The 24642-nt window shown below is 34.5% G+C and overlaps 1 protein-coding gene across 3 annotated transcripts in view; it reads left to right on the forward strand.

Annotated features, from left to right (window-relative positions):
- BMPR2 (bone morphogenetic protein receptor type 2) overlaps positions 1 to 24642 on the forward strand; it is a 193379-nt gene that overhangs the window by 135805 nt on the left and 32932 nt on the right. For all 3 annotated transcript variants that reach the window (XM_036070719.2, XM_078071204.1, XM_078071205.1), the window contains exons 4-8: positions 15149 to 15259; positions 15981 to 16072; positions 18353 to 18583; positions 19313 to 19427; positions 23568 to 23728. In XM_036070719.2, coding sequence (XP_035926612.1) covers positions 15149 to 15259; positions 15981 to 16072; positions 18353 to 18583; positions 19313 to 19427; positions 23568 to 23728 — 710 coding nt within the window. The remainder of the gene's footprint in view (positions 1 to 15148; positions 15260 to 15980; positions 16073 to 18352; positions 18584 to 19312; positions 19428 to 23567; positions 23729 to 24642) is intronic.

Raw genomic sequence — 24642 nt, forward strand, 5'->3', positions numbered from 1 at the left:
CTAGGGATCTCTGAGTGATTCATCTCTTTGGTTTGATTGTGTATTGTGGGATTTTAACTGATTGAGCCACCCAGGCACCCCTGTAGTGTGAGATTTTAATTTTTCCTTGTTTTTGTTTTATATTAAATAATGAATATTACAGTAGTTAGATTTCAATTTTCCTTGTGTTTAATTTAGACTTGAATTGACATTTCTTTACTCAATTAGGTTATCAGTGCTTTCTGAGAAGTATTCAGTAATTATTTTCCAAAGCTGTTGCATGGAGTAACAACCTTTTTGTTTTATCGTATCTATGTATAAAGGTAAAAAATAAAATCTCAAGAGAATATAGGCAATTAGGCCTGGTAGAATTATATCAAAAAATTAAAAAAAAAATTTTTTTTAAAGATTTTATTTATTTGACAGAGAGAGACACAACGAATATTTAATGGTATTTTCTTTATACTCTGATAGATTTTTTTTTATTGTAGCATGGTCTAGAGATTCATCTTTATCTTTCTTTTTCTTGTATTTACTAAAAATTCTAAATGTATTTACTTAAATCCTGTTTTTACCTTTCTATTATTTAATGACTTTATCCAATGAAATAGAATTAATTTTGTTAGTTTTAATTCCTTCTTTAATGAAGGAAATAAAATGCTAAAACTCAGTCTTTTCTAATCACAAAACAGCTATTTTAAAGAAATTAGAATTATAAATACAAAGCTAAAAGTTAAGAAGGATAAGCATTGAATGTCTTTCCTGTGTTTTCTTGTCAATCCTCCCTCCCCCAACCTTTTTTTGGTTTAACTGGGATTGTTTCTCTTTTTCTTTTTTTCCTTTAGTTTTCCACTCTTGCTTTTGTAATTCAGCCATAAAATGCCTGGACTCAGCAGAACATGAACTGTTTTGTTTATTGTTGTTATTTATTGTGTTTCTTACAAGCAAGATCTATTCACAGTGATTAACGAGGCCAGTTAAATTTTAAAGTAGTACTAAATATTCAGTATTACATACCAACGTGGAAAAAAAACAAGAAATCTGCCTCCTCTCAATTTGCTTTTTAGACATTAAACATAAACATTAATCTGATTATGATTACTATATAGTTGCCATTCCAAACATATTAATTAAATCAACATTGTTTATTCTTTATAAAAATATTTGTTCAAAACATTGATCTGCACAGTATATCATCATTACAGAAATGATATTTAGGAATCTGAATTATTTTGCTAAGGAATTCATTTAACTCTGATCACATCAATTGTTTTGATTTTAAAAGTTTTTCTCTGCTTTTATGAATAAGTACATTGCTTTTTTAAAAAAAATGTTTTTAAACCTAATCCCTAATTTGCCTTTCCACGCAGAGTTGTAAAAGATTAAGGAGCCAACAAAACCACCAGTGTGTTATATTTAAGATTTCCTTTGTTGCTGCTGCACATGCAACAATGTTGTTCTTTCTTTGACACAGACCCAGACAAAGGCTGAGTGTAACAAGGAAGCAGACAGCACGCCTCCAGTAGTGGCCCCTGCCTGGCTCCAGGATTTGTAAACAGAAACATCCCAGGCTCCAATGAGGCAGACAGCGGTTCCCTGTCTGTTCTGCATTCAGGAAGCACTTGCTTGCATAAACCCAGCCACTGCACACAGACATACATAGCAGTGTTTACATTTGGCTGAGTATTTAATTGAGAAAGCTAATAGGGAGGAAGAAGAGGGTTTATTAGAGCTAGAGGAACAAGACAATTTCAGGTACAGCATATACTGTATATGTAGCATATATGTTTAAAAGAAAAAGATTTTATAAAGAAACAAAAAACAAAAGTTAGGAGTTTTATGGTCAAAGGCTTCTTTTATTGCACACATATGTGAATAAACATACTGAAATATTTTCCCTGGCAGTTTTCCAGGGATCTCATATTTTTAGACCATATAACATATCCTGGAAAGCTTTTTATTTGAAATGTTTAACCATTAACGTGGTTTTTAACATGTTTTAAAAATCTATTTTAACACTTTTTTCATCATTATTATATAGATTAATAATTTCTATTTCAGATTTTGGGTTAAAAAATATTTTAATGTAAAAGCTATGTGGGTTTTTTTTTTTTTTTTTTTTGTAAATTTAAGATTAAGAGCAAAGAGAATACTGAACCTTCAAAAAAAACATGAGAAGACTCATACAGAATTTTGGAATTAGAAAGACCTTAAAAGTCACCTAGTATAACCAAATTTTCAGAACTAGTTTAATTCATTTTAATAACAAACTTACAGGAAAAGCACAGAAGACAGATAACATTAAAAACATGTACTTGTATGGAGGACAACTCAGAAATAGTGAATGGATGGAATCTACTGTATGATAAAAATGCTACAAACACCACTTAGTTGCTGTCAATAAGAAATTTACTTGTTCTTTAAAAATTCAAATGCTGGCACCATCCAGAAACATTTGCAGGTTTATTTATAATTGTTATAAAGTTAAACTGCTGAAACTTGTTCACTGAAGCTATTTGACTTGCGTTAATGCTTTCTGTCCCCTCACTTACATTAAAAATTCACATGTAAATGGGGGCACCTGGGTGGCTCAGTTGGTTAAGCAACTGCCTTCGGCTCAGGTCATGATCCTGGAGTCCCAGGATCGAGTCCCGCATCGGGCTCCCTGCTGAGCAGGGAGTCTCCTTCTCCCTCTGACCCTCCCCCCTCTCATGCTCTCTCTCTATCTCATTCTCTCTCAAATAAATAGAATAAAAATCTTTAAAAAAAAAATTCACGTATAAATGAAAATGGAAAAACTACAGTACCTGATTTCTGTTCCCTGTGTTTCCACTCTCAATTATATACTTAGGTAGGTACCTTTTGACACTATGGGGAAAAATGTCTAACATTAGAACTACAAATAACAGGAAGAAAGGAAAAAAAGTGGGTTTTTGTTGTTGTTTTTGAAGATGAAATGTTTCCTGTCATAATGGATTCTTAAGCACATTCTTCAGACATGTGACATGCTACTTTGGCATAATTGTTACACATTTGGCATGGATAGCACACAGGTTGGTGTCTTCAAAAAAAGGATAACCAGACAGGCCTCGCTTGCCTACTGCAAAGCACCAGTAACTGTACTCTGGAAGTGGAGATCTGTTTTGACATCCTGTACAATTTCCCACACCAAATGCTGGAAAAGAAGATTGGGAATCAGAATTTCAGTGGAATTCTGATAACATCTGATTTCATGGACTATTATAGTACCAGGGCTGTAACAATGAAGTAAGATTCTTCACTATAAGCAGCCCAGATAGATGCTACAGAATTTTTGTATTAAAACTCGTATAATTTTTTAGAAAAATCTCTCAGTCTTTTTAGTCTGTTTTCTTATACTTTATATTCCTTTGTAACAAGTTAGTCCAGATTATAAAAAACATTAAGTCAAGTACATTGACAACATCAAAAAGAGCAGACAAAGGATAAGATGGAAAAATTTGGAAATAAGATGCAATTCTTTAGAAAAACTCAATGGTCTGAGAGTCCCTAATAGGTTCTAAGAGTTATCACTATAGACTAATTGATATTCAAAATTATACCTAGTCATGCAAAAAGAAATTTGATTTAATATATCTACTTTAAGAAAGCAGGAAAAATATACATTGTGTTTTTCAGAGCATTTTATACAAAATATTTCAAGTTTAAAAACATTTAATTGCAAATACTCATTGGCCTCTTTTCCAGCAATTTTGCCTCTTTACTAATCATTTTTCAGTGATGCTAATAGTCAAGGGAAATTGCCCCTTTTGGAGGATGGGTGAAGATAATGAGCTTAATTTTGAGTATGTTGTTTATATATCTCTAAAATATTCAATAGGAAAAAAAATATTCAATAGGAGGAAAAGTATATTTGTTAAAGAACCTCTATATGTACGTGAATTGATTAATGCATTATTTAATCCACATATTTCAGAAATCAGCCCAGCTGCTGTATCTGCAAATTAAAGAGATTTTCCTTGTACACATGTTTCTTCCTCCACAGCTGAACAGTTGAGGCAGGTGGAAGGCAGAGACTCTTTTTCTATGTTCCCTTTTAAAGGTTATTCAAAGCTTTTTAGTTCCAGCTCCTCACCATCGGTTTCGGTAATCGATATTTGACTCTCCACTAGTTCCCTACTTAAGAATGTCTTCAGTTAGGCAAAATGTAGAATGTAGTACCTCACATTTCTATTACAGTAGTTTTTCTCATGGATTATCTACATATGACATGCACAGAAGAAGGTATCATTCAAGGCTATCTTGCCTTTTATTCCAAATTAAACCAGCACTTACGTTCTTATGGATACTAACCCTTTATCAGCTATGTCATTTGCAAATATCTGCTCCCATTCTGTAGGCTGCCTTTTAGTTTTGTTGATTATTTCCTTCTCTGTGCAGAAGCTTTTTACCTTGATGAAGTCCCAATAGTTCATTTTTGCTTTTGTTTCCCTTGCCTCAGGAGACCTATCTAGTAAGAAGTTGCTACGGCTGATGTCAGAGAGATTTCTGCCTGTGTTTTCCTCTAGGATTTTGATGGTTTCCTGTCTCACATTTAGGCCTTCCATCCATTTTGAATTTATTTTTGTGTATGGTATAAGTTAGTGGTCCAGTTTCATTCAGTCTTTTGCATGTGGCTGTCCAGTTTTCCCAACACCATTTATTGAAAAGATTGTCTTTCTTCCATTGGATATTCTTTCCTGCTTTGTCAAAGATTAGTTGGCCATATTATTGTGGTTCCATTTCTGGGTTTTCTATTCTGTTCCATTGATCTATGTGTCTATTTTTGTGCCAATACCATATATCTTTTTTTTTTTTTTAAGATTCTATTTATCTGAGAGAGAGAGAGATTGAGCACGAGAGGGGGGAGGGTCAGAGGGAGAAGCAGACTCCCTGCTGAGCAGGGAGCTGGATGCGGGACTCAGTCCTGGGACTCCATGACCTGAGCCGAAGGCAGTTGCTTAACCAGCTGAGCCATCCAGGTGCCATATATCTTGATCACTACAGCTTTGTAATATAACTTAAAGTCCAGAATTGTGATGTCTCCAGCTTTGCTTTTCTTTTTCAAGATTGCTTTGGCTATTCAGGGTCTTTTGTGGTTCTATAAAATTTTAGGATTGTTTGTTCTAGCTCTGTTGAAAATGCTGGTAGTATTTTGATAGGGATTGCATTAAATGTGTAGATTGCTTTGGGTACTATAGACATTTTAACAATATTTATTCTTCCAATCCATTAGCATAGGCTGTTTTTCCATTTCTTTGTGTCATCTTCAATTTCTTTCATAAGTGTTCTATAGTTTTCAGAGTACGGGTCTTTTACCTTTTTGGTTAGGTTTATTCCTAGGTATCTTACGGTCTTGGATACAGTTGTAAATGGGATTGATTCCTTGATTTCTCTTTCTCTTGCTTCATTATTGGTGTATAGAAATGCCACAGGTTTCCATACATTGATTTTGTATCCTGCGACTTTACTGAATTCGTGTATCAGTTCTAGCAACTTTTTGGTAGAGTCTTTTGGGTTTGCTACATAGAGTATCATGTTGTCTGCAAATAGTGAAAGTTTGACTTATTGCTTGCCAGTTTGGATGCCTTTTATTTATTTTTGTTGTCTGATTGCTGAGGCTAGGACTTAAGCACTACGTTAAATAACAATGGTGAGAGTGGACATCCCTGTCTTATTCCCAACCATAGAGGAAAAACTCTCAGTTTTTCCCCATTGAGGATTATATTAACTGTGGGTCTTTCATATATGTATCCTTTCTGATGTTGAGATATGTTCTATCTGTTCCTACTTTGTTGAGTTTTTTTTTTTTTTAAGATTTATTTATTTTAGAAAGAGAGAGTGCAAGCAAGGGGAGGGGTAGAGGAAGAAGGAGAGAATCTCAAGCAGACTCCCTGCTGACTGCAGAGCACCATACAGGACTCGATCCCATGACCTGGAGATCATGATCTGAGCCAAAATCAAGAGTAGAATGCTTAACTGACTGAGCCAGCCAGGAGCCCCTTGTTGAGGGCTTTTATCAAGAATGGGTGCTGGGAGCCCCTGGGTAGCTCAGTCAGATAAGCAGCCTACTCATGATTTCAGATCAGGTCATAATCTCAGGGTCTTGGGATCCAGCTCTGGGTAGGGCTCCACTCTCGGCATGGATTCTGCTTCTCTCCATCTTCCTCTGCCCCTCCCCCCGCTCTCTGTCTCTTTCCCTCTCTCTCAAATAAATAAATAAATCTTAAAAAAAAAATAATGGATGCTGTACTTTGTCAAATGCTTTTTCTGCATCTATTGAGAGGGTCATATGGTTCTTATTCTTTCTTTTAATGTGGTATATCACATTGATTGATTTGCGAATATTGAACCACTCTTGCAGCCTAGGAATAAATCCCAGTTGATCATGGTGAATGATTCTTTTAATGTACTTTTGGATTTGATTTGCTAGTATTTTGTTGAGAATTTTTGCATCCACGGTGATCAAGGATATTGGCCTGTAATTCTCTTTTTAGTGTAGTCCTTGGTTTTGAAAACAGTGTAATGCTGGCATGGTAGAATGAGTTTGGAAGTTTTCCTTCCACTTCTATTTTTTGGAACAATTTGAGAAGAAAGGTATTAACTCTTCTTTAAATGTTTGGTAGAGGACGCCTGGGTGGCTCAGTCGTTAAGCGTCTGCCTTCGGCTCAGGTCCTGATCCCAGAGTGCTGGGATCGAGCCCCGCATCGGCCTCCCTGCTCAGCGGAGAGCCTGCTTCTCCCTCTCCCACTCCCCCTGCTTGTGTTCCCTCTCTCACTGTCTCTCTCTCTCTCTCTCTCTCTCTCGGGAAAAAAAAAAAAAAAAAGGTTTGGTAGAATTCCCCTGGGAAGCCATCTATGTATGTTCTTATGAAGCATGTTTGAATCACACCTCTACAACTTTTGTTTATGGTTCAAGTATCATTTTTAAGACTGGGTATAGCTTTTCTCTTTTTAGTGATTTAAAGTTTCCTTTTGGTAGAAGAGCATATAACTGCAAAATATATTGAATTCCACTGTAGAATAAGATGGCTTTTTTGTTTAGATTGCTGGACTCTGTTTATGGGTGCTATCCATAAAGAATTTGATCCCATTACTTATTTTAAAGATAGTGTCATGCTCGTTAATTTTACTGAATAAAATATGAAGAAAAGGGAAGAGAAGGGAAAATTGTGTATTTTGGATGTCGGTCATTGTTTTGTAATCTGGAGATGTCATTAACAAAGCCATTGACTTAGATAATGCTGAACAGGGTGCTATTTGAATAGGAATACACCTATGAGGAACATTCCTTGATTTACAAAGCATTTATTCCTTTTGGAAATCTGTTGTTTGCAGTATTCTTGTTGGCTTCATGATCAGCCCCAAGCTTCTGCTCATAAACAGCGTCCCAGACCTTTTGGTTTCATATCAAGCTGATCTATCTGCCTCATGGTTTTTCAACAGCCCACAATTATACAAAACCATTTAAGTGTACCTAAGAACATCTTTTCTTTTTTTTAAGATTTTATTTATTTACTTGAGAGAGAGTGAGAGAGAGAGAGAGAGAATGCGCATGAGCCAGGGGAGGGGCAGAGAAGCAGACTCCCCGCTGAGCAGGGAGCCCGACGCGGGGCTCTATCCCTGGACCCTGGGATCACAACCCGAGCCAAAGGCAGATGCTCAACCGACTGAGCCACCCAGATGCCCAAGAACATCTTTTAAGTGGTTTTGTCTCCCTCTCCTTATTTACTTCTGTAGTTCATTCTAAAGAAATCATTTGATTATCTTATGTTGATGATTTTCCGCCTAGAAAAAAATAGTGCATATTAATTGTAGAAAAATTAGAAAATACATTTATAAAAATTGCTCAAAACCTTTAACATTTTAGTGCATTTCCTTTTAGTCTTTTTCTGTGCGTAAGTATTTTATAGTAAAACATATCATATAAAACATAGTTTAGCATAAAATGTCGTTAAACCCAGGTCAAGAAAGAGAACATCCCAGATGACCCCTGTGTTGTATCTCTTCTTAATCACAACTCATATTTCCTTCTTAAGGATAGCTATTTTTCTGACTCTTATGATAATCATTTCCTCACTTTTCTTTATAGCTTCTCTATTTTCTGATATATGCCCAAGTTTAGTGTAGTTTAATTGTTCCAGTTTTTAAACTTTATATCAATTAAATCATAGCATCTTCTTTGGTGTCTTGATTCTTCACACAATATGATATTTTAAAAATTTGTGCTGTTGAGTGAAGCTGTAGTTCTTACGGCATTTTTTGTTTTTTGTCTTTTTAAAAATAAAATGAATGCAAGTCACTTCCATTGCTGTGTAGTATACTATTGTGTGGCTATACCACAATTTATTTTTCCAACCTCTTGTTGATAAATATTTGGGTTGTTTCTAATTTTTGTGTACTATGAATAATTCAGTTATGAACATTCTTGAACATATGTCCTGATTCACGTGTGCATGAAATTCTTCAAAGTATATAACTAGGAGTAGAATTGCTTAGTCATTGTATATATGTATTTTCAGCTCTAGTAAATAAGTTTCCAAATAAGTGTTTCCAAATAAGTTGTGCCAATTTGGACTACAAGCAAAAGTATATGAAAGTTCTCTTTGTCCACACTTTTGCTCATAATAGTTTTTCATGGGGCTTAAAAAAGGGATTAAAAATATAAGACATCACAACTAAATAATTGGTAGGGTTGGAAAAATACTCCAGTGCCTTTCTGCTGCCCAGAAAACAGATGGGCAAGAGCAAATTGTCTAAAATAAGATCATAGAAATAAACACAAAGGTATCACTAATTATCTTTAATGTAAATGGATTAAGCACTCCAGTTAAAAGACAAAGATAATTGGATTAAGATTTTTAAAACATGAGCATACGCATGCAAAAGAATGGAGTTGACCACCTATCTCATACCGTATACAAAATTAACTCAAAATGGATCAGTAACCTAAATATAAAAAGCTAAAACCATAGAACTTTTAGAAAAAAACATGGGGTATATCTTCATAACCTTGGATTTAGCAGTGAATTCTTACATATAACACCAAAATTCAAGCAACAAAAGAAAAAATGGATAAATTGGATATCATCAAAATTAAAAGCTTTTGTTCCTTAAAACACATTATCAAGAAAGTGAAAAGATAGCCTACATGCTACAACATGGATGAACCTTGAAAACATTATGCTAGCTAAATGAAATAAACCAGACACAAAAGAACAAATATTATATGATTCCACTTATATGAAATATCAAGAGTAGGCAAATTCATAGAGACAGAAAGTAGATTTGAGGTCCAGGGCCTGGGAGAAGGGGAGAATAGGGAGTTATTTTTTAATAGTTAGAGTTTCTCATTGGAGTGATAAAAATGTTTTGAAAACAGGTAGTGATAATGATTGCACAGTGTTGTAATTGATGCCACTCCCTTGTACAATTATGAGTGGTTAAAAAGGCAAGTTTTATGTCTTATATATTTACCACTATTTCTAAAAATTAGTAATGTAATATTCCAAAAACCGTTGAATTATATACTTTATTTTTTTATTTAATTTTTAATTTTTATTTATTTTTAAGAGGGGGGAGGGAGAAGGGTGTGGCGGAAAGAGAGGGAGAATCAAGAGAATCTTAAGCAGGCTCCACACCCCCCACAGAGCCTGACGTGAGTCTCGATCTCACAACCCTGAGATCACAACCTGAACCAAAATCGATCAGACACTTGCCCGACTGAGCCACCCAGGCACCCTGAATTATACACTTTAAATTAATGAATTGTATGCTATGTGAATTACATGTCAACAAAAATTTTTTTTCTTTTTTAAAGATTTTATTTATTTGACAGAGAGATAGAGAGCACAAGTAGGCAGAGCAGCAGGCAGAGGGAGAGGGAGAAGCAGGCTCTCCGCTGAGCAGGGAGCCCGATGCGGGGCTCAATCCCAGGGCCCTGGGATCATGATCTGAGCCGAAGGCAGATGCTTAACAACTGAGCCACCCAGGCACCCCAACAAAATTTTTTTAAAAAAAGACTAATAATCCTACTACTGTTTAGTTTATTTATAAGAGATACATCTAAAACATAAGGATACAGAAAGGTAAACAATAAATTGATGGGGAAAATATGCAAATATTAGCTATATTAGTATCAGATTAAATGGACTTTAAGGCGTCAAACATTACCAGAGATGAAGAGGGTCACATTATAATGACAGATATTCATTTTAACAGGAAGATAGAACAATTTAAAATTTGTATACAGCTAGTAATATATAGCTTTGAAATAAAAAATGGACACAACTAAAAGAATAAATTCTTAATTGTAATGGAAGATTTTAACACAACTTCCTAGTAATTGATAAGCAGTCAAAAATTTAATAAACAGAAGATTTGCCCTACTCAATGAACAGACAGAAGTTCACGAGCTTACTTTATTTTATTTTATTTTATTTTAAAGATTTATTTATTTTTTTGACAGAGAGACACAGCGAGAGAGGGAACACAGGCAGGAGGAGTGGGAGAAGCAGGCTTCCCACAGAGCTTTTTTTAAAGCTTTTTTTTCACCAGCTTTTTTTAAAGGCAATGAAGTATAAACAACAGAAATTGGGGTCTTAAAGGATTCTTAATGATATAGGACAGTGTTAATTGAAAAGAACCAGACCACAAAGTTGGATATAGTAATTCCAATCTTGTTTAAAGTATTATATGTAGATTGGAAAAATACTTTATCTTTGATTTTAAACACTTTGACTAGGATGTACATCAGTAAGATTTTCTTTGCAGTTATCCCTGCTTGGGGTTCACTGATGGGTGGATGTCTTTCATCAGTTTTGGAAAAGTCTTGTGCATTGTCTCTTTGAGTGTTTCTTCTACACTATTTCCTGTCTCTCCTTCTACTGTGATTCCAATTACATGTATATTAGGCCATTAGATATTGTCTCGTAGATACTATTTTTTCCTCTCTTTTTCTCTTTGTGATATAGTGTGGATAATTTCTGTTGATGTGTATTCAAATTTATTGATTCTTTTGTCATTGGTGTCTTTTCTGCTGATAATCACATCACAAGAATTCTTTAGGTCCCCTACCATACTTAATTTCTAACATTTCCATTTGGCTTTTCTCTAATTTCTCTCTCTCATTTGACATTTTCCATCTGTTCATTCATGTGTCCACTTTTTCCACTACTATTTTTTAAAGAATTTTTATCTATTTATTAGAGCATGTGAGCTGGGGGGAGGAGCAGAGGGAGAGGATGAAACAGACTCCCTGCTGAGGAGGGACCCATGTAAAAATGCAACCTTTCTAATTTGAAAATGGTAAAACTTTATATCTTTTTAAAAGAGATTTTATTTATTTGAAAGAGAGAGCGTGCAAGTCAGGGGGAAGGGCAGAGGGAGAGGGAGAAGCAGGCTCTCCACTGAGTAGGGAGCCTGATGTAGGGCTCAATCCCATGACCGTGGGATCGTGACCTGAGCCAAAGGCAGATGCTTAACCGACTGAGCCACCCAGGTGCCCCAAAACTTTGTTTCATAGAACGTGTGAATTTTTTTGATCCAGTTAAAGATCTGCCTCACAATATGAAAAATATAAGTGTATTTTGTCTGTTCACATTGGTGGTAAAATTTGGGGCAATTTTTTTTTAAATGCTAACTGGATGAAATTGTATTTAATTCTATATCTTATCTTTTTAAAAAAAAAAAATAATAAAGCTTAGTGATTTCCTAAGCTTCCACCTTAGGAAACTAGAAAAAGAGGAGCAAATTAAATCCAAAATAAGCAGAATAAAAGTTAGATCAGAAGCAATTAAATTGAGGGACGCCTGGGTGGCTCAGTCGGTTAAGCATCTGCCTTCAGCTCAGGTCACAATTCCAGGGTCCTGGGATCGAGTCCCACATCGGGCTCCTTGCCCAGCAGGGAGCCTGCTTCTCCCTCTGCCTGCCGTTCCCCCTGCTTGTGCTCGCTGTCTCTCTCTCTGACAAATAAATAAAATCTTTTTTTTAAAAAGAAGCAATTAAATTGAAAATAGGAAATTAATAGAGAAAAAGAAACAAAACCAAAAGCTGTTTTTTTTAAAAAAGATCAATAAAATTGATAAATATCTAACCAAGCAATCAAGAAAAAAGAAATGTTACTAATCAGAAATGAAAGAAAAGTCATCACTACAGATTACATGAGTATTAAAAGGGTAATAAAAGGGTATTATGAACAACTCTGTGCCCACAAGTTTCGTAACCAATTCTTAGAAGTACACAGATCTACTAAAACTCACACAGGGAGAAGTACACAATCTGAAGAGGCATTATCTATTAGAGAAATTTAATCAATAATTAATAACCTTCTAAAATAGAAAGCACCAGGCTCAGGTGGTTTACTGTTGAATTCTAGCAAACATTTAAAAAAGAAATGATACCAGTTCTCTAAATTGCTTTCAGAAAATAGAATGCTGTGAGGCCAGCATTACCCTCATCCCAAGACAATGGAAAGACGAGCCATACTAGGATGAAATATTGGCAAAACATATATCAAAGATTTGTATCCAAAATATACCAAGAACTGTTAACAGTAGAAAAACTTAACAGCCCAATTGAAAAGTGGGTGAAGGAGTTGAACAGATACCTCACCAAAGAAGATAGACAGATGATGGATAAGCATATGAAAGCATGCTCAATATCATATGTCACTAGAGTATTGCAAATTAAAACAGCAATGAGATATCGGTTTTAAAAAACCCATTAGGATGGCTAAAATCCAAAACATTGACAACACCTAATACTAGCAAGGATGTGGAGCAACAGGAGCTCCCATTCATTGCTGGTAGGAATGCAAAATGGTACAGCCAATTTGGAAGACAGTTTGATGATTTCTTATAAAGCTGAGCATAGGCTTACCATATAGCCCAACAATCCTGCTCCGTGGTATTTACCCAAATGAGTTGAAAACTTATGTCTACACGAAAATCTGTATACAAATGTTTATAGCAACTTTATTCATGCTGTCAAAATTGGAAGAAACCAAGGTGTCTTTCAGTAGGTGAGTGGATAAATGCTGGTACATCCATGCCATGGAATATCATTTGCTGATAAAAAGCAATGAACTATTCAGTCATGAAAAGACATGGGGACCTTATATGCATATTGTTGAGTGAAAGAAGCTAGTCTGAAAAGGCTACATAGTGTATTATTTCAACTATATGACATTCTGGAAAAGGCAAAATATAGACACAGTAAAAATATTGGTTGCCAGACAGTGGGAGGTGGAGTTGGGGAATGAATAGGTAGAGCACAGGACACTTTTAGGTTAGCAAAACTATTCTGTATGATACTGTAATGGTGAATACATGGCATTATGCATCTGTTAAAACCCATAGAACTATACAACACAAAGAGTGAAAGCTAATATAAACTATGGACTTTAGTTAATATATCAATAATGGTTCATCAGTTATAACAAATATAGTACACTGTATCAGTCTGCTCTAACAGCTATAGGGGAGGAAAAATAATTTTTCTTCTACCCTTCTAGGTTCTTGGCTGAGAGTGTCATGTCCCCTATACCCCCATAATAAAAAGACAGTGTAACAGGAGAAAAACAGGTTTAATAACATATACACTTCCTGCATACATGGGAGATGCCCAGGAAAACTGAGTAATTCCCTGAAATGGCCCAAGTCACCACCCCAAATACTATCTCCAGCTAAGCCAAAAGAAGGGGGTAGAGAGGAGGTTAAGGTAAGACCAGTTATGGTAGGTTTCTAGGAAAAGCACAGTAAACAAGTGTATGTTTGCTGTGCAGATTTAAGTCCATGTCTTCTCTATTGATAAATGTTGCTAGAGTTTTAGTCATTCTCCTCTTCCTAGTACAGAGAGGGAGACACCTTACAAATGGAGATTTTCCTTATAAATATAAATGTTACAAAAAAAGAAGCTCTACTTGTTTTTCAGAGCTTCTTCTTTGTCTGGTGTTTCTTAAAAATAACCAGCTCAAGATAGTCATGCCAAAGAAGCTTATTTTGGGGTGCTGTATTCTGCTACCCTTCACTGCCACAACAAAATAGAATCGACCGTGTGGCTTAAACAACAGAAATTTATTTTCTCATAATCCTAGAGGCTGGAAGTCCAAGATTAGGGTGCCAGCATGGTTGGGTTGGGTTGGGTTGAGAAGTCTCTTCCTGGCTTGCAGATGGCTGCCTTCTCACTGTTTCCTCACATAGTAGAGACAGAGAGAAAGCAAGCCCTCTGACAGCTCTTCCTATAAAGGCACTAATCCTATCATGAAGTCCCCACTCCCGCGGCCTCATCTAAAAAACCTCATCCCAAAGGACCCATCTCCGAAAATCATCACATTGTGAGTTAATGCTTCAGCATATGAATTTTAAGGGATCACAGTTCAGTCCATAGTACATTTTGTTTATTCATTCATCAGTTTATGAACATTCATGTTGTTTCCACTTTGGATTATTGTAATTAGTGGTGCCATGAAAATTCCTGTAGAAGTGTTTGTTTGAACACTTGTTTTCAATTCTTTGGGATATATGCCTAGGAGTGGAATTGCTAGGTCTTATGGTAATTCTGTGTTTAATGTTTTGAGGAACTTCCAGAATGTTTTCTATTACATTTAATTATAATTCAAATTATAATTTTTTAATTGTAGCCATCCTAGTGTATGTGACTTGATATCTCATGGTAAAATGAGTTTTTATATGTAGCTTTCTTCCTGTAACTTATTTTGTATGTTAGAAGTAGGTACAATTATCATTATGTTGGTCTATTAAAATCCAATAAATGTACTGCAGAAAAGTCAAATAATTTGCTAAATACCACTGAGAGAGTGGTATTGAATCAAGATTTAAAACCAAATGTGGTTCCAAAGACTGTTCTCTTAAATATTCTATTATTCTACCTATGCTGTTCCATGATATAGTTGATATTTCAATAATAAGTACAACCAACAGGCGTTTCAGTGTTGTAAATCTATATAAGATCATTTGTATGATTAAAAATATATAATTTGCAATTATCACAGATTTATTATTAATTTTTCTTTAATTTTCTTTGATGCAAAAACATTGCTGATTTGACTATATATTGATACAGCCTTTCTGTCAGTATTTAACAAAATACTGAAAAAAGATGACTATGTTTTTAAATTTGTTTTATTTTAGGTCCACCTCATTCATTTAACCGAGATGAGACAATAATCATTGCTTTGGCATCAGTCTCTGTATTAGCTGTTTTGATAGTTGCCTTATGCTTCGGATACAGGATGCTGACAGGTAAAAATATTACCTTTTTTTATTGTTTATTAAATATACCATTTAATCGGAATCAGTTTTCTCCTTTTTAAAAATCTCTGTGCTCCCATCCTTCTCTCTTAACAAACTTTTTTCCTAGTTTTTATGAAAAGTTTCAAAAATATCCAAAATACCTCTCACCCAGCTTAAATGATTATCATATCTATATATCACCCATAGCCCTGCTCACCACATCCTTCTGTGGTAGTGGGTTATTTTGGAGTAAATCACATTATATCATTTATCTGTAAAAAAACTTTTAGTATTATCTCTGAAATATAAGGACTTAAAATATATATAACCACAATACCATTTTCACATCTAAAAAAATAAATAAATAATTCTTTAATATCATTAACTGTCCAGTCAGTTCTACTGAACTTTAGGTTTGATGAGCTTTTTAGGAAATCAGTACCCATTCATTTGAATAACTTTAATAAAACCTTTAATGTTTCTGCAATATTTTAAACAAGGTCTGTTGGAACTGTCTCCCAAAATTCAGCTTTAATATTATTATTCATCATTCATCTTCATTTATAGATGATTCTTGGTTTAGTAAATAGTTTTACTCTTGGTGACGTTGGGCATAAATCTTGCTGCCTACCCTATAGTAGCTCTTCTTTTTAACTTAAATATAATACAAAGTGTAATAAAGATCTTCATTTTAAGAGAACCATACATTAGTAACTTCTTATTCTTATAGGAGACCGTAAACAAGGTCTTCACAGTATGAACATGATGGAGGCAGCAGCATCAGAACCCTCTCTTGACCTAGATAATCTGAAACTGTTGGAGGTAAGATTGCTCTTAGATATTACGGGCTGTCCTTTCTGCTGTCATAGTATATCTGAGATAGTAACTTTATTCACTCACTACATCATTCATCCATTTATTCCACTAACATTTATTAACTATCATTTTGGTGCCAAGGCCTATTCTAAGCACTGAGAACATAGGTGAACAGTCCAGATAGTCCCCTTGAGGCTTATATTCTTTTTTTTTTTTTTTTTTTAGATTTATTTATTTATTTGAGAAAGAGAGAGCAGAGGGAGGGGCAGAGGGAAAGGAGAGAAAGAATCTCTAGCAGACTCTCGCTGAGCGCAGAGCCCCATGCACTGTGGGGCTCCATCCCAGGACCCTGAGATTATGACCTAAGCAGAAATCAAGAGTCAGCCAGCCGCTTAACTGACTGAGCCACCCAGGCTCCCCTTGAGGTTTATATTCTAATGGGAAAAGAGTCTACACACAGGTTAAACAAATAAATGTATATTATTTCTAGTTGTAGTAGTAAGTGCTATAGAGAAAAGTGAAGCAGATAAGAAGAAAAATATGGAAATGGAGTTAGTAAAGAGGATATATTTAGAAAGGAGACGATCTTTGAGTACATACTGCAACAATATGGGAATAAAGACATGAAATTCTGAGAAGAATGTGCTTTCAAGCAATCCATAGTATATGCCTAATGAGTATTTCTTGTCTGTGCATATATTTTGTATTTTTATAGGTACATACAACTGTTATATATTATGTTGAATTTAATTTTCATTTGGTAATATCTCAGAACCTATGTTAAAGTCTTACCAAGATGAATATTTTTATGATCTTTACTAGAATAAGTAAACTATGATCCCCAAACTAGAGACTGTTATAAATAGTAAATATGGTAGATTTGATTATATAAAATATTTTAGGAACCTTCTGTTTAGGAGAAAAATACAATACACAAAGTTAAAAGGTTCAAAAAAGCATTTCAGCACATGAAAAGGAATTGTTCAAGAGCTGGTATAAATCAATAGAAGAAACAATCCATAAAAAATGGACAAAAAACATGAAGTGCCAATTCACAAAGGAATTAAATGTAGCTTTTAAATGTGTAATAAGATGTCCAATTTACTAAATTGAAAAAAATACTAATTAAAACCTTAGGACTGAGTAAAACACTCCCAAACATTGCTGATCTAACTATATATTGATACAACCTTTCTAAAGGGCATTTTATCTGTGAAATTTTAACCTAGAAATAGTGAGCGAAATATAATGAAAATCCTTAAGTAAATGATGGTTAAATCCTTAACCTGTTCAGTAAAGTGAAAGAAATCTCCATAAGCCAAAAATGAAGAGAATGGGTTGCATTTTGCTGATTTTATTTTTTTATTGGTCCTGGATATTAAGAATGTTATATTGTGGATACCCTGTGTTCTGTTAGGCTTTTCTAAAGTGTGTTTGTTTCCATTGTTTGTTTTAATAGGCAGTTAACTTGGTTGGATATGCTGCCAACTCCTCTCTTAGGCAGAAGCTCAAATCTCAGTGCAGTTGTTTCATCTTCAGCTAAAATTGGTCTCATGTATTCATTGGGTTTCCCCCTCTGTCACTCTCTTTTGTGGGATTCTCCCCTCACTTTCCAGAATCTGTGGTTGCCCTTAATTCTGTCCTCTGGTTCCTAGGGCCAGAAAGATTATGGATTTTCTATTACAGTTCTAGCTCTACTGCAGAGTGTTCATTTCAGCCTGCTCTCAGGCTAAAAGCTATAAAAATGGGTAGTTCACCCTATGGCATTCCTTTCTAAGTGTTGACTCCCAGAATCTACTTCCTTTTGTTCATTCTGTAGCACTTTTAGATTTCTTTTTAAAATTTTGTTCAGGGGCTCCTGGGTGGCTCAGTCGGTTAAGTGTCTGCCTTCAGCTCAGGTCATGATCCCAGGGTCCTGGGATTGAGCCCCATGTTGGGCTCCCTGCTCAGCATGGAATCTGCTGGTCCCTCTCCTTCTGCCCCTCCCTCTACTCGTGCTCCTATTCTCTCTCTCTCTCTCAAATAAATAAAATCTTTTTAAAAAATTAAAATTAAATGAAATTTTGTTCAGAGTTCATAGTTGTTATCTGTAGGAGGGCTGGGTCTGGTAGGAGCTTCCTGAGCCATATGAGATATGGAATTTATTAGTTTCTTGACAATGGAGTAATTTAAACTATAAGCAATAGAGAGCTATGGTCTACATTTGGATTTATACTTTTCTAGAAAATTTGATTTTTCAGTTGTGATATGAATTAATATCTTGCTTTCTTCAAAACAAATTTACAGCTGATTGGCCGGGGTCGATATGGAGCAGTATATAAAGGTTCCTTAGATGAGCGTCCAGTTGCTGTAAAAGTTTTTTCCTTTGCAAACCGTCAGAATTTTATCAATGAGAAGAACATTTACAGAGTGCCTTTGATGGAACATGACAACATTGCTCGCTTTATAGTTGGAGATGAGAGAGTTACTGCAGATGGACGCATGGAGTATTTGCTTGTGATGGAGTATTATCCCAATGTAAGTTCTTTATAAAAATTACAGTGACATTTACACTAGCTGTCAATCAGATTTTTAGGACTGCTTGTTCTGTAAAGCATTGGTGGTTTGCAACTCGTTATTAATGGTCTGCAGTGAGATAAGGATCTCACATCAGAATGTGAATCAACTAAGTCACCAGTTAACTGTTTAGTTCATCTGTCTGTCTGTCTGTCTGTCTCTTTCTCCCTCTCAGCAAGACTTTCTTGATGAAGGAAACAGTGTTTTGATTGACATTCATTCTGGTGCAAGCTCCTTATCCCTGTCTGGTTATAAATAGTTTGTAAATGAGCACCTTGAGTATCACTGACACATATATATTTATGAAAGTTTCTGTTTTGTACTTGTAAAACAAAAAAATAGAATTTGTATTTATACTGGTAAGAGATACATTATGAAGAAAGAGTCTAAAAGACTATTCTATCTTAATTTGATAGATCAATGGAGCATTTAATATGAAATAGTCATTTATATTTTTTAATATTGGAGAAATTAAAATTAATAATGTTTAAATTATCCTTTTCATCCTCTCCTCCCCTCTCTACTCACAGAAATGTCTCTTTTGAGATTTTGAAGTGTCATAGTTCATTAGATCTTCATGGAATCCTAACCTCCTTAAATACTTTATAAGGCTGCTGCTAATTTATCTCCTCATGTACAAGTACATTAATTCCATTTTTTTGGTATGTGTTTATTTTTTCCTTTATATAGGGATCTCTGTGCAAGTATTTGAGTCTCCATACAAGTGATTGGGTAAGCTCTTGCCGTCTGGCTCATTCTGTGACTAGGGGACTGGCTTATCTTCATACAGAATTGCCACGAGGAGGTAAGACAATGAATAGAAGATGAATGACACCCATATGGGGTCAAAATTCACAAAGGGAAATTTTATTCATATCTTCAAACTAAGTATATTTTATTTAATAGCAGATTTATTATTAACCAGTTGTTTGAAAGATCTGGCATGATGAAATGGATTTGAAATGTAATAAGAAGAGGAAAAAGAACTTAAAGACTCTAGAGAGGTCATGGATCTCATTGAGATTTTTATTAAAGCTCTGAACACCTTCTCTGTAAAGATACATGTATGGTACACTTTTAAGAATGTTCTTTTGATTTTAGTGGTTCACAGACTCTTTAAAGTCTATCTGTGGACTTAGGTTAAAAACCTCTATATACTACATTTCCTTGCATTTATTTGCTTATTTAAATGAAATACAGTGCATTGCCAATTCTTTACTTTTAACATCATATGAATCTTTATTCTGTGGTTGGTTGGTCTTAAGTATAAAACCTATGTGTATCTTTTTATAATTCAGTGTTTCTCTTAGCTAGAATTAGTTTGGTCAAATCTGTCAGGGGAAAATAATAACAGGCTTTAATAAGAATGAAAATTTTTTTTTCTCATGTAAGAATTTAGAGAGAGATGGTCTAAGATTGGTTTGGTAGCACCATGGTATTATTGGAGCCTTATTATTATCTCCTCCATCATTCTTTATGTATGGCTTACATTTTCAAAGTCACCTCATTGTCCATCATGCTATACATCTGCTAATCAGTATACTTTATTTTCCAGAACTTGGTTCACACTTAACTACCACACTTATCTGCAAGAGATACTGAAAATATAGTTGTTGTTGTTGTTGTTATTGTTGTTGTTTTTAAGCTGGATGTGTTGCTGTCTCAAATAATATTGGATTCTGTTACTGAATAGAAAGAGGGTGATGCATGGTGGGGATTTCATAACTTTGTGGTTGTGTTCTTTGCCATAACTACAGTTTTCTTTAGCATCTATGTGCATTTTTGCTAGTTGTTCAAAGAATCTCTTTAATACTTTTACTTTCTTACTTTGTTTCAAAATACACCTCACATCACAGGCTGGTCTAAATTAGCTTTGCTTCAAAAATCAGTCTTTGTGCTTTCTCAAGCTTTCATCCCTTGTGGGATTTTCTTGTCATACTATAGCCCAGAATATTGTTTTTCCAGTTTCTCTGACCTCTGTAGATAAGAGAATCGTTAATATATCAATTTCTTAGATCTTTGTTCCATTGTGTAATAGCATGGATCATCTTTTCTAGCTACTGATTCATATATAAATAATTTCTCCTGAATAATTTATCACTTCATTTATCTTGACATCTTGCTTTTCCTGAATACAGAATTGACCAATGTTATTGCCTATGTCAGCAATTTGATGCACTTATTCTAGTGCTTTAGCACATTAACAATTTGGACTGTGTTTCCTTATTCTTAAATATTATTATAATTCATTTAAAGAGCTGGCTTGGCACAGAATTTAAAATACCATCCTAATCCTCCTTTTCAAGACTTGCATGATTTAGCAAGGTTTCAAGTCAAACATTGGCTGAAAAGAATGATTGCCATCAAATAAGAGTTGTATTTAATGTAGATGTTACTCTCAATATTACCTAATATTATCATTTAAACTAGTTAACCTTTTTTTAAAACTAAGTATATATATATGCTATTGCAAAAACATAAGTATATTTGATTTTTAAAATATTGGAAATACGCTATATTATTTCAAAACATTTAAAGTGTTATTTCACTTTTTTTTCAGAGAATCCTATTTTTCCCAGTATCTTTAGATGTAACTTCACTGTTTGGCATAGAAATTTCATAGTAGGGCGCCTGGGTGGCTCAGTTGGTTAAGCGACTGCCTTCGGCTCAGGTCATGATCCTGGAGTCCCTGGATCGAGTCCCGCATCGGGCTCCCTGCTCGGCAGGGAGCCTGCTTCTCCCTCTGACCCTCCCCCCTCTCATGTGCTCTCTCTCTCTCATTCTCTCTGTCTCAAATAAATAAATAAAATCTTTAAAAAAAAAAAAAAGAAATTTCATAGTAAGGAATAATACTATTATTATTTATTCAGCTGTTTTTTGCTTCAGAATAAATAAGGATGAGTTGAACCTGTTTATTTATTTGTAATTGTCTTTCTTAATGAATTTTTTTCTGAGAATGTCAATGAAACTTGGTACCGTACTCCCCCCAGAAAAATCTAACAAAGATCACTCAAATATAAACAGAAGGTTATTATTAACTACGTACATCCTTCCAGATCCTTTCTGTGTGTGTGTGTGTGTGTGTGTGTGTGTGTGTGTGTGTAAATATCCACAGAGAAACTATTTTTTGTTCAGGTTTTATTTTTTAATAATTGAAATAATATTATGTCCTGCCTAGTACAGTGCTGCTGCCCAGGGCAAAATCATTGTATGTTTTGCTCCTTTCTCTTTACCCCCTACCCCCAAATAAGAAGGATTAAAAGGTATACTGAGGAGAACTTTAAAGGGAAAAGTCTCTCAAAGGGCAGTCTGTAGTTCTACCTCTTGAATTGGTGATAAATCCTAATCTTACTTCCTTTCTTCCTTCTCTTCTCTCCCTTACCTCTTTTGCTCCCCTGCTCCATTTCTTTTATTTTTTTTTTTTCCTTCATTATATAGAAGAAAGTACTACCCTGTTTTCCTCTCTGGCTGTCTCACCCACTTGTTCATTGCCCATTCCCCCCATTATTTGCTTGGTTTCCCTAAGTATGAGATCTTTTAGTTTAAGTATTGATTTGGGATTAATATACAAATATTTTCCAAATATAGAAACATTTTTATATCTCTATAAATTTCTTATATAAATATCACCTCAAGATTGTACCATATATACTAGTATTGTGGTTTTATGCAGAATAAGAAATACAGCTCTTTTAGGGGTTGAGCGAACCATGTTAGTACAAGCTTTAGAAAGCTGGACCATGAACTGAAAGGTGAGAAAATGAGCAGGAAAGATCAATGGTAACTACCATTTTTTAGATCAATGGTAACTTCTATTTTTTCCTCCAATTGTTCTGTGTGCTCTGTTTTTTTTTGTTTTTTTTTTTAATATGAAAGGAATCATTATCCTCTTTTTAAAAAGTTTCATTGCTGGTAAAATTGCAGTCTAATTTTCATTAATGAGAGTAATGACTAAATGCTGAGCCTATTTGTGCCTAAGTATAAATACTCAATAAACTTATCATTGACTTTGTTCTGATTGCTCCGTTTCTTTGTATACCTAGAGAGTTATTTTAAATTTCAGAAATTATGGTATAGAATTTTTTTTTCAATTCAAGAGCTATAGTTTTGCTTAATAATATTTATATAAGGTTTCCTTATAGAGAGGAAAAAATATATTATGCTTTTAATGAGGCAGCTTAGGTTAGATACATTCTTTCAGTCAGCAAGCATTTATTGTGTGCCAACCCTTTTGAATCCAGGTAAAACATACTCTCTTTCTGCCTTCATGGAGCATATAGTCTAGTGATAATAGAATGAGTATAATAGTGTTTTGCTTCTCTGTAAAATCAGAAAACAGGTTTTCATATCTTGCTGAGAGATAGCAGCTCCTCTACTCATTCTCCAAGTCCATTGTAAAATTATTCCTAGTTTGATTTGAAGAACTGAGGTGGGCTTAGAGACAGGGCTAAACCTGAGGGCAGAACTGGGATGTTCCATCATAGGTTTGATCTGTTAAGTCATAGGACATATGTATACAGATTTTGGAGCCATCTCAGTTTTTCAATGATACTTATTTTAGACAAGCTGACTTTTTTTATTTTTTATACTAAATATTTCTTTCTGTATTGCCTCCTTTTGCTACCCTAGAAATGAAGGGAAAAAAAAAAAACAAGTGTGTGTTAAAATTAGAAGCAATAGCATGTTGGCTGTTAGATTTCAGCTAATTATTTAAAGCTTAATTATACATGCAACAGTAGTTTACGTTATAAAATACAGTGAAAATAGTTAACGATTGTGAGTTGAAAACTTTGCTTTCTTGTTTCCTTTTTTGTTATTAGAAAATTAATGGGCAGAAAAATAATACAGTCATCTATATTTATGTAGTCCCTATTACCTGCATGCTTACTTTATGTCCAAGAGTGCTATTTAAACATTAATAAATATTTGGAAATTATCTAAACAGATCATTATAAACCTGCAATTTCCCATCGAGATTTAAACAGCAGAAATGTCCTGGTGAAAAATGATGGAACCTGTGTTATTAGTGACTTTGGATTGTCCATGAGGCTGACTGGAAATAGACTGGTACGCCCAGGGGAAGAAGATAATGCAGCCATAAGTGAGGTGAGTATATACAAAAGGTATCACTCTGACATACCATGAGAACATAATGAATTGCATTAAAAAAATCAACACAGGACAATTATCCTTATATGCTACCAATGTAGCATATTAAGAATTACAAAATTAAAAAATATAAAAGACCTTACATGAAGTTTATCAGTTCTTTATGGAAATCACTGCCACACCAACTCATTTTTGACAAGCATTGGGAGGAAGTGTGTAGGAACTGACTTTTGAAGCAAGAGTAAAATTGCCAAGTCTGAGATAGGACAGTCACCTTCTGATAATCACTATTAAAATGTGAAACACATCCTTCCTAACCTTTTTCTCTGCATCCACATAATATGTCTCTCTCTCTCTCTCTCTCTCTCTCTGTGTGTGTATGTGTGTGTGTGTGTGTGTGTGTGTATATATATATATATTTTTTTTTTTTTTTTTTAATTTTTTAGGGGCTTGCCTCAGTGGCTCATTTGGTTCAAGGTCCGACTCTTGATTTTGACTCAGGTCATGATCTCATGATTGTGAGATTGACCCCCACCTTGGGCTCTATGGTCAACATGGAGTCTGCTTGAGATTTTCTGTCTTCCTCTCCCTCTCCCGCTCTCTTTCTCCTTAAATAAATAAATAAAATCTTTAACATTTAAAAAAAATTTTTTTTAATATTAAATGGTGTATATTGTTGTATAGTTTTCTCATTGTGTCTTAGAAATGTTTCTGCATTGACATACATAGGATGGTCTAGCTCATTCTTTTTGATTGATGAATAGTATTCAATAGGATGGACTTACCACAGTTTAATTATTCAAGAAGGGCATTTTATAGATAAAAAATTTGGTATAGAAGGTTTCAGTAACATGCTTAGGGTCAAATAACGTATCATTGACATGAAATTTATGTATAACTTCTGGTCTAAT

This window comes from Halichoerus grypus, chromosome 4 (assembly GCF_964656455.1).
Source record: "Halichoerus grypus chromosome 4, mHalGry1.hap1.1, whole genome shotgun sequence".
Lineage (NCBI taxonomy): Eukaryota > Metazoa > Chordata > Mammalia > Carnivora > Phocidae > Halichoerus > Halichoerus grypus.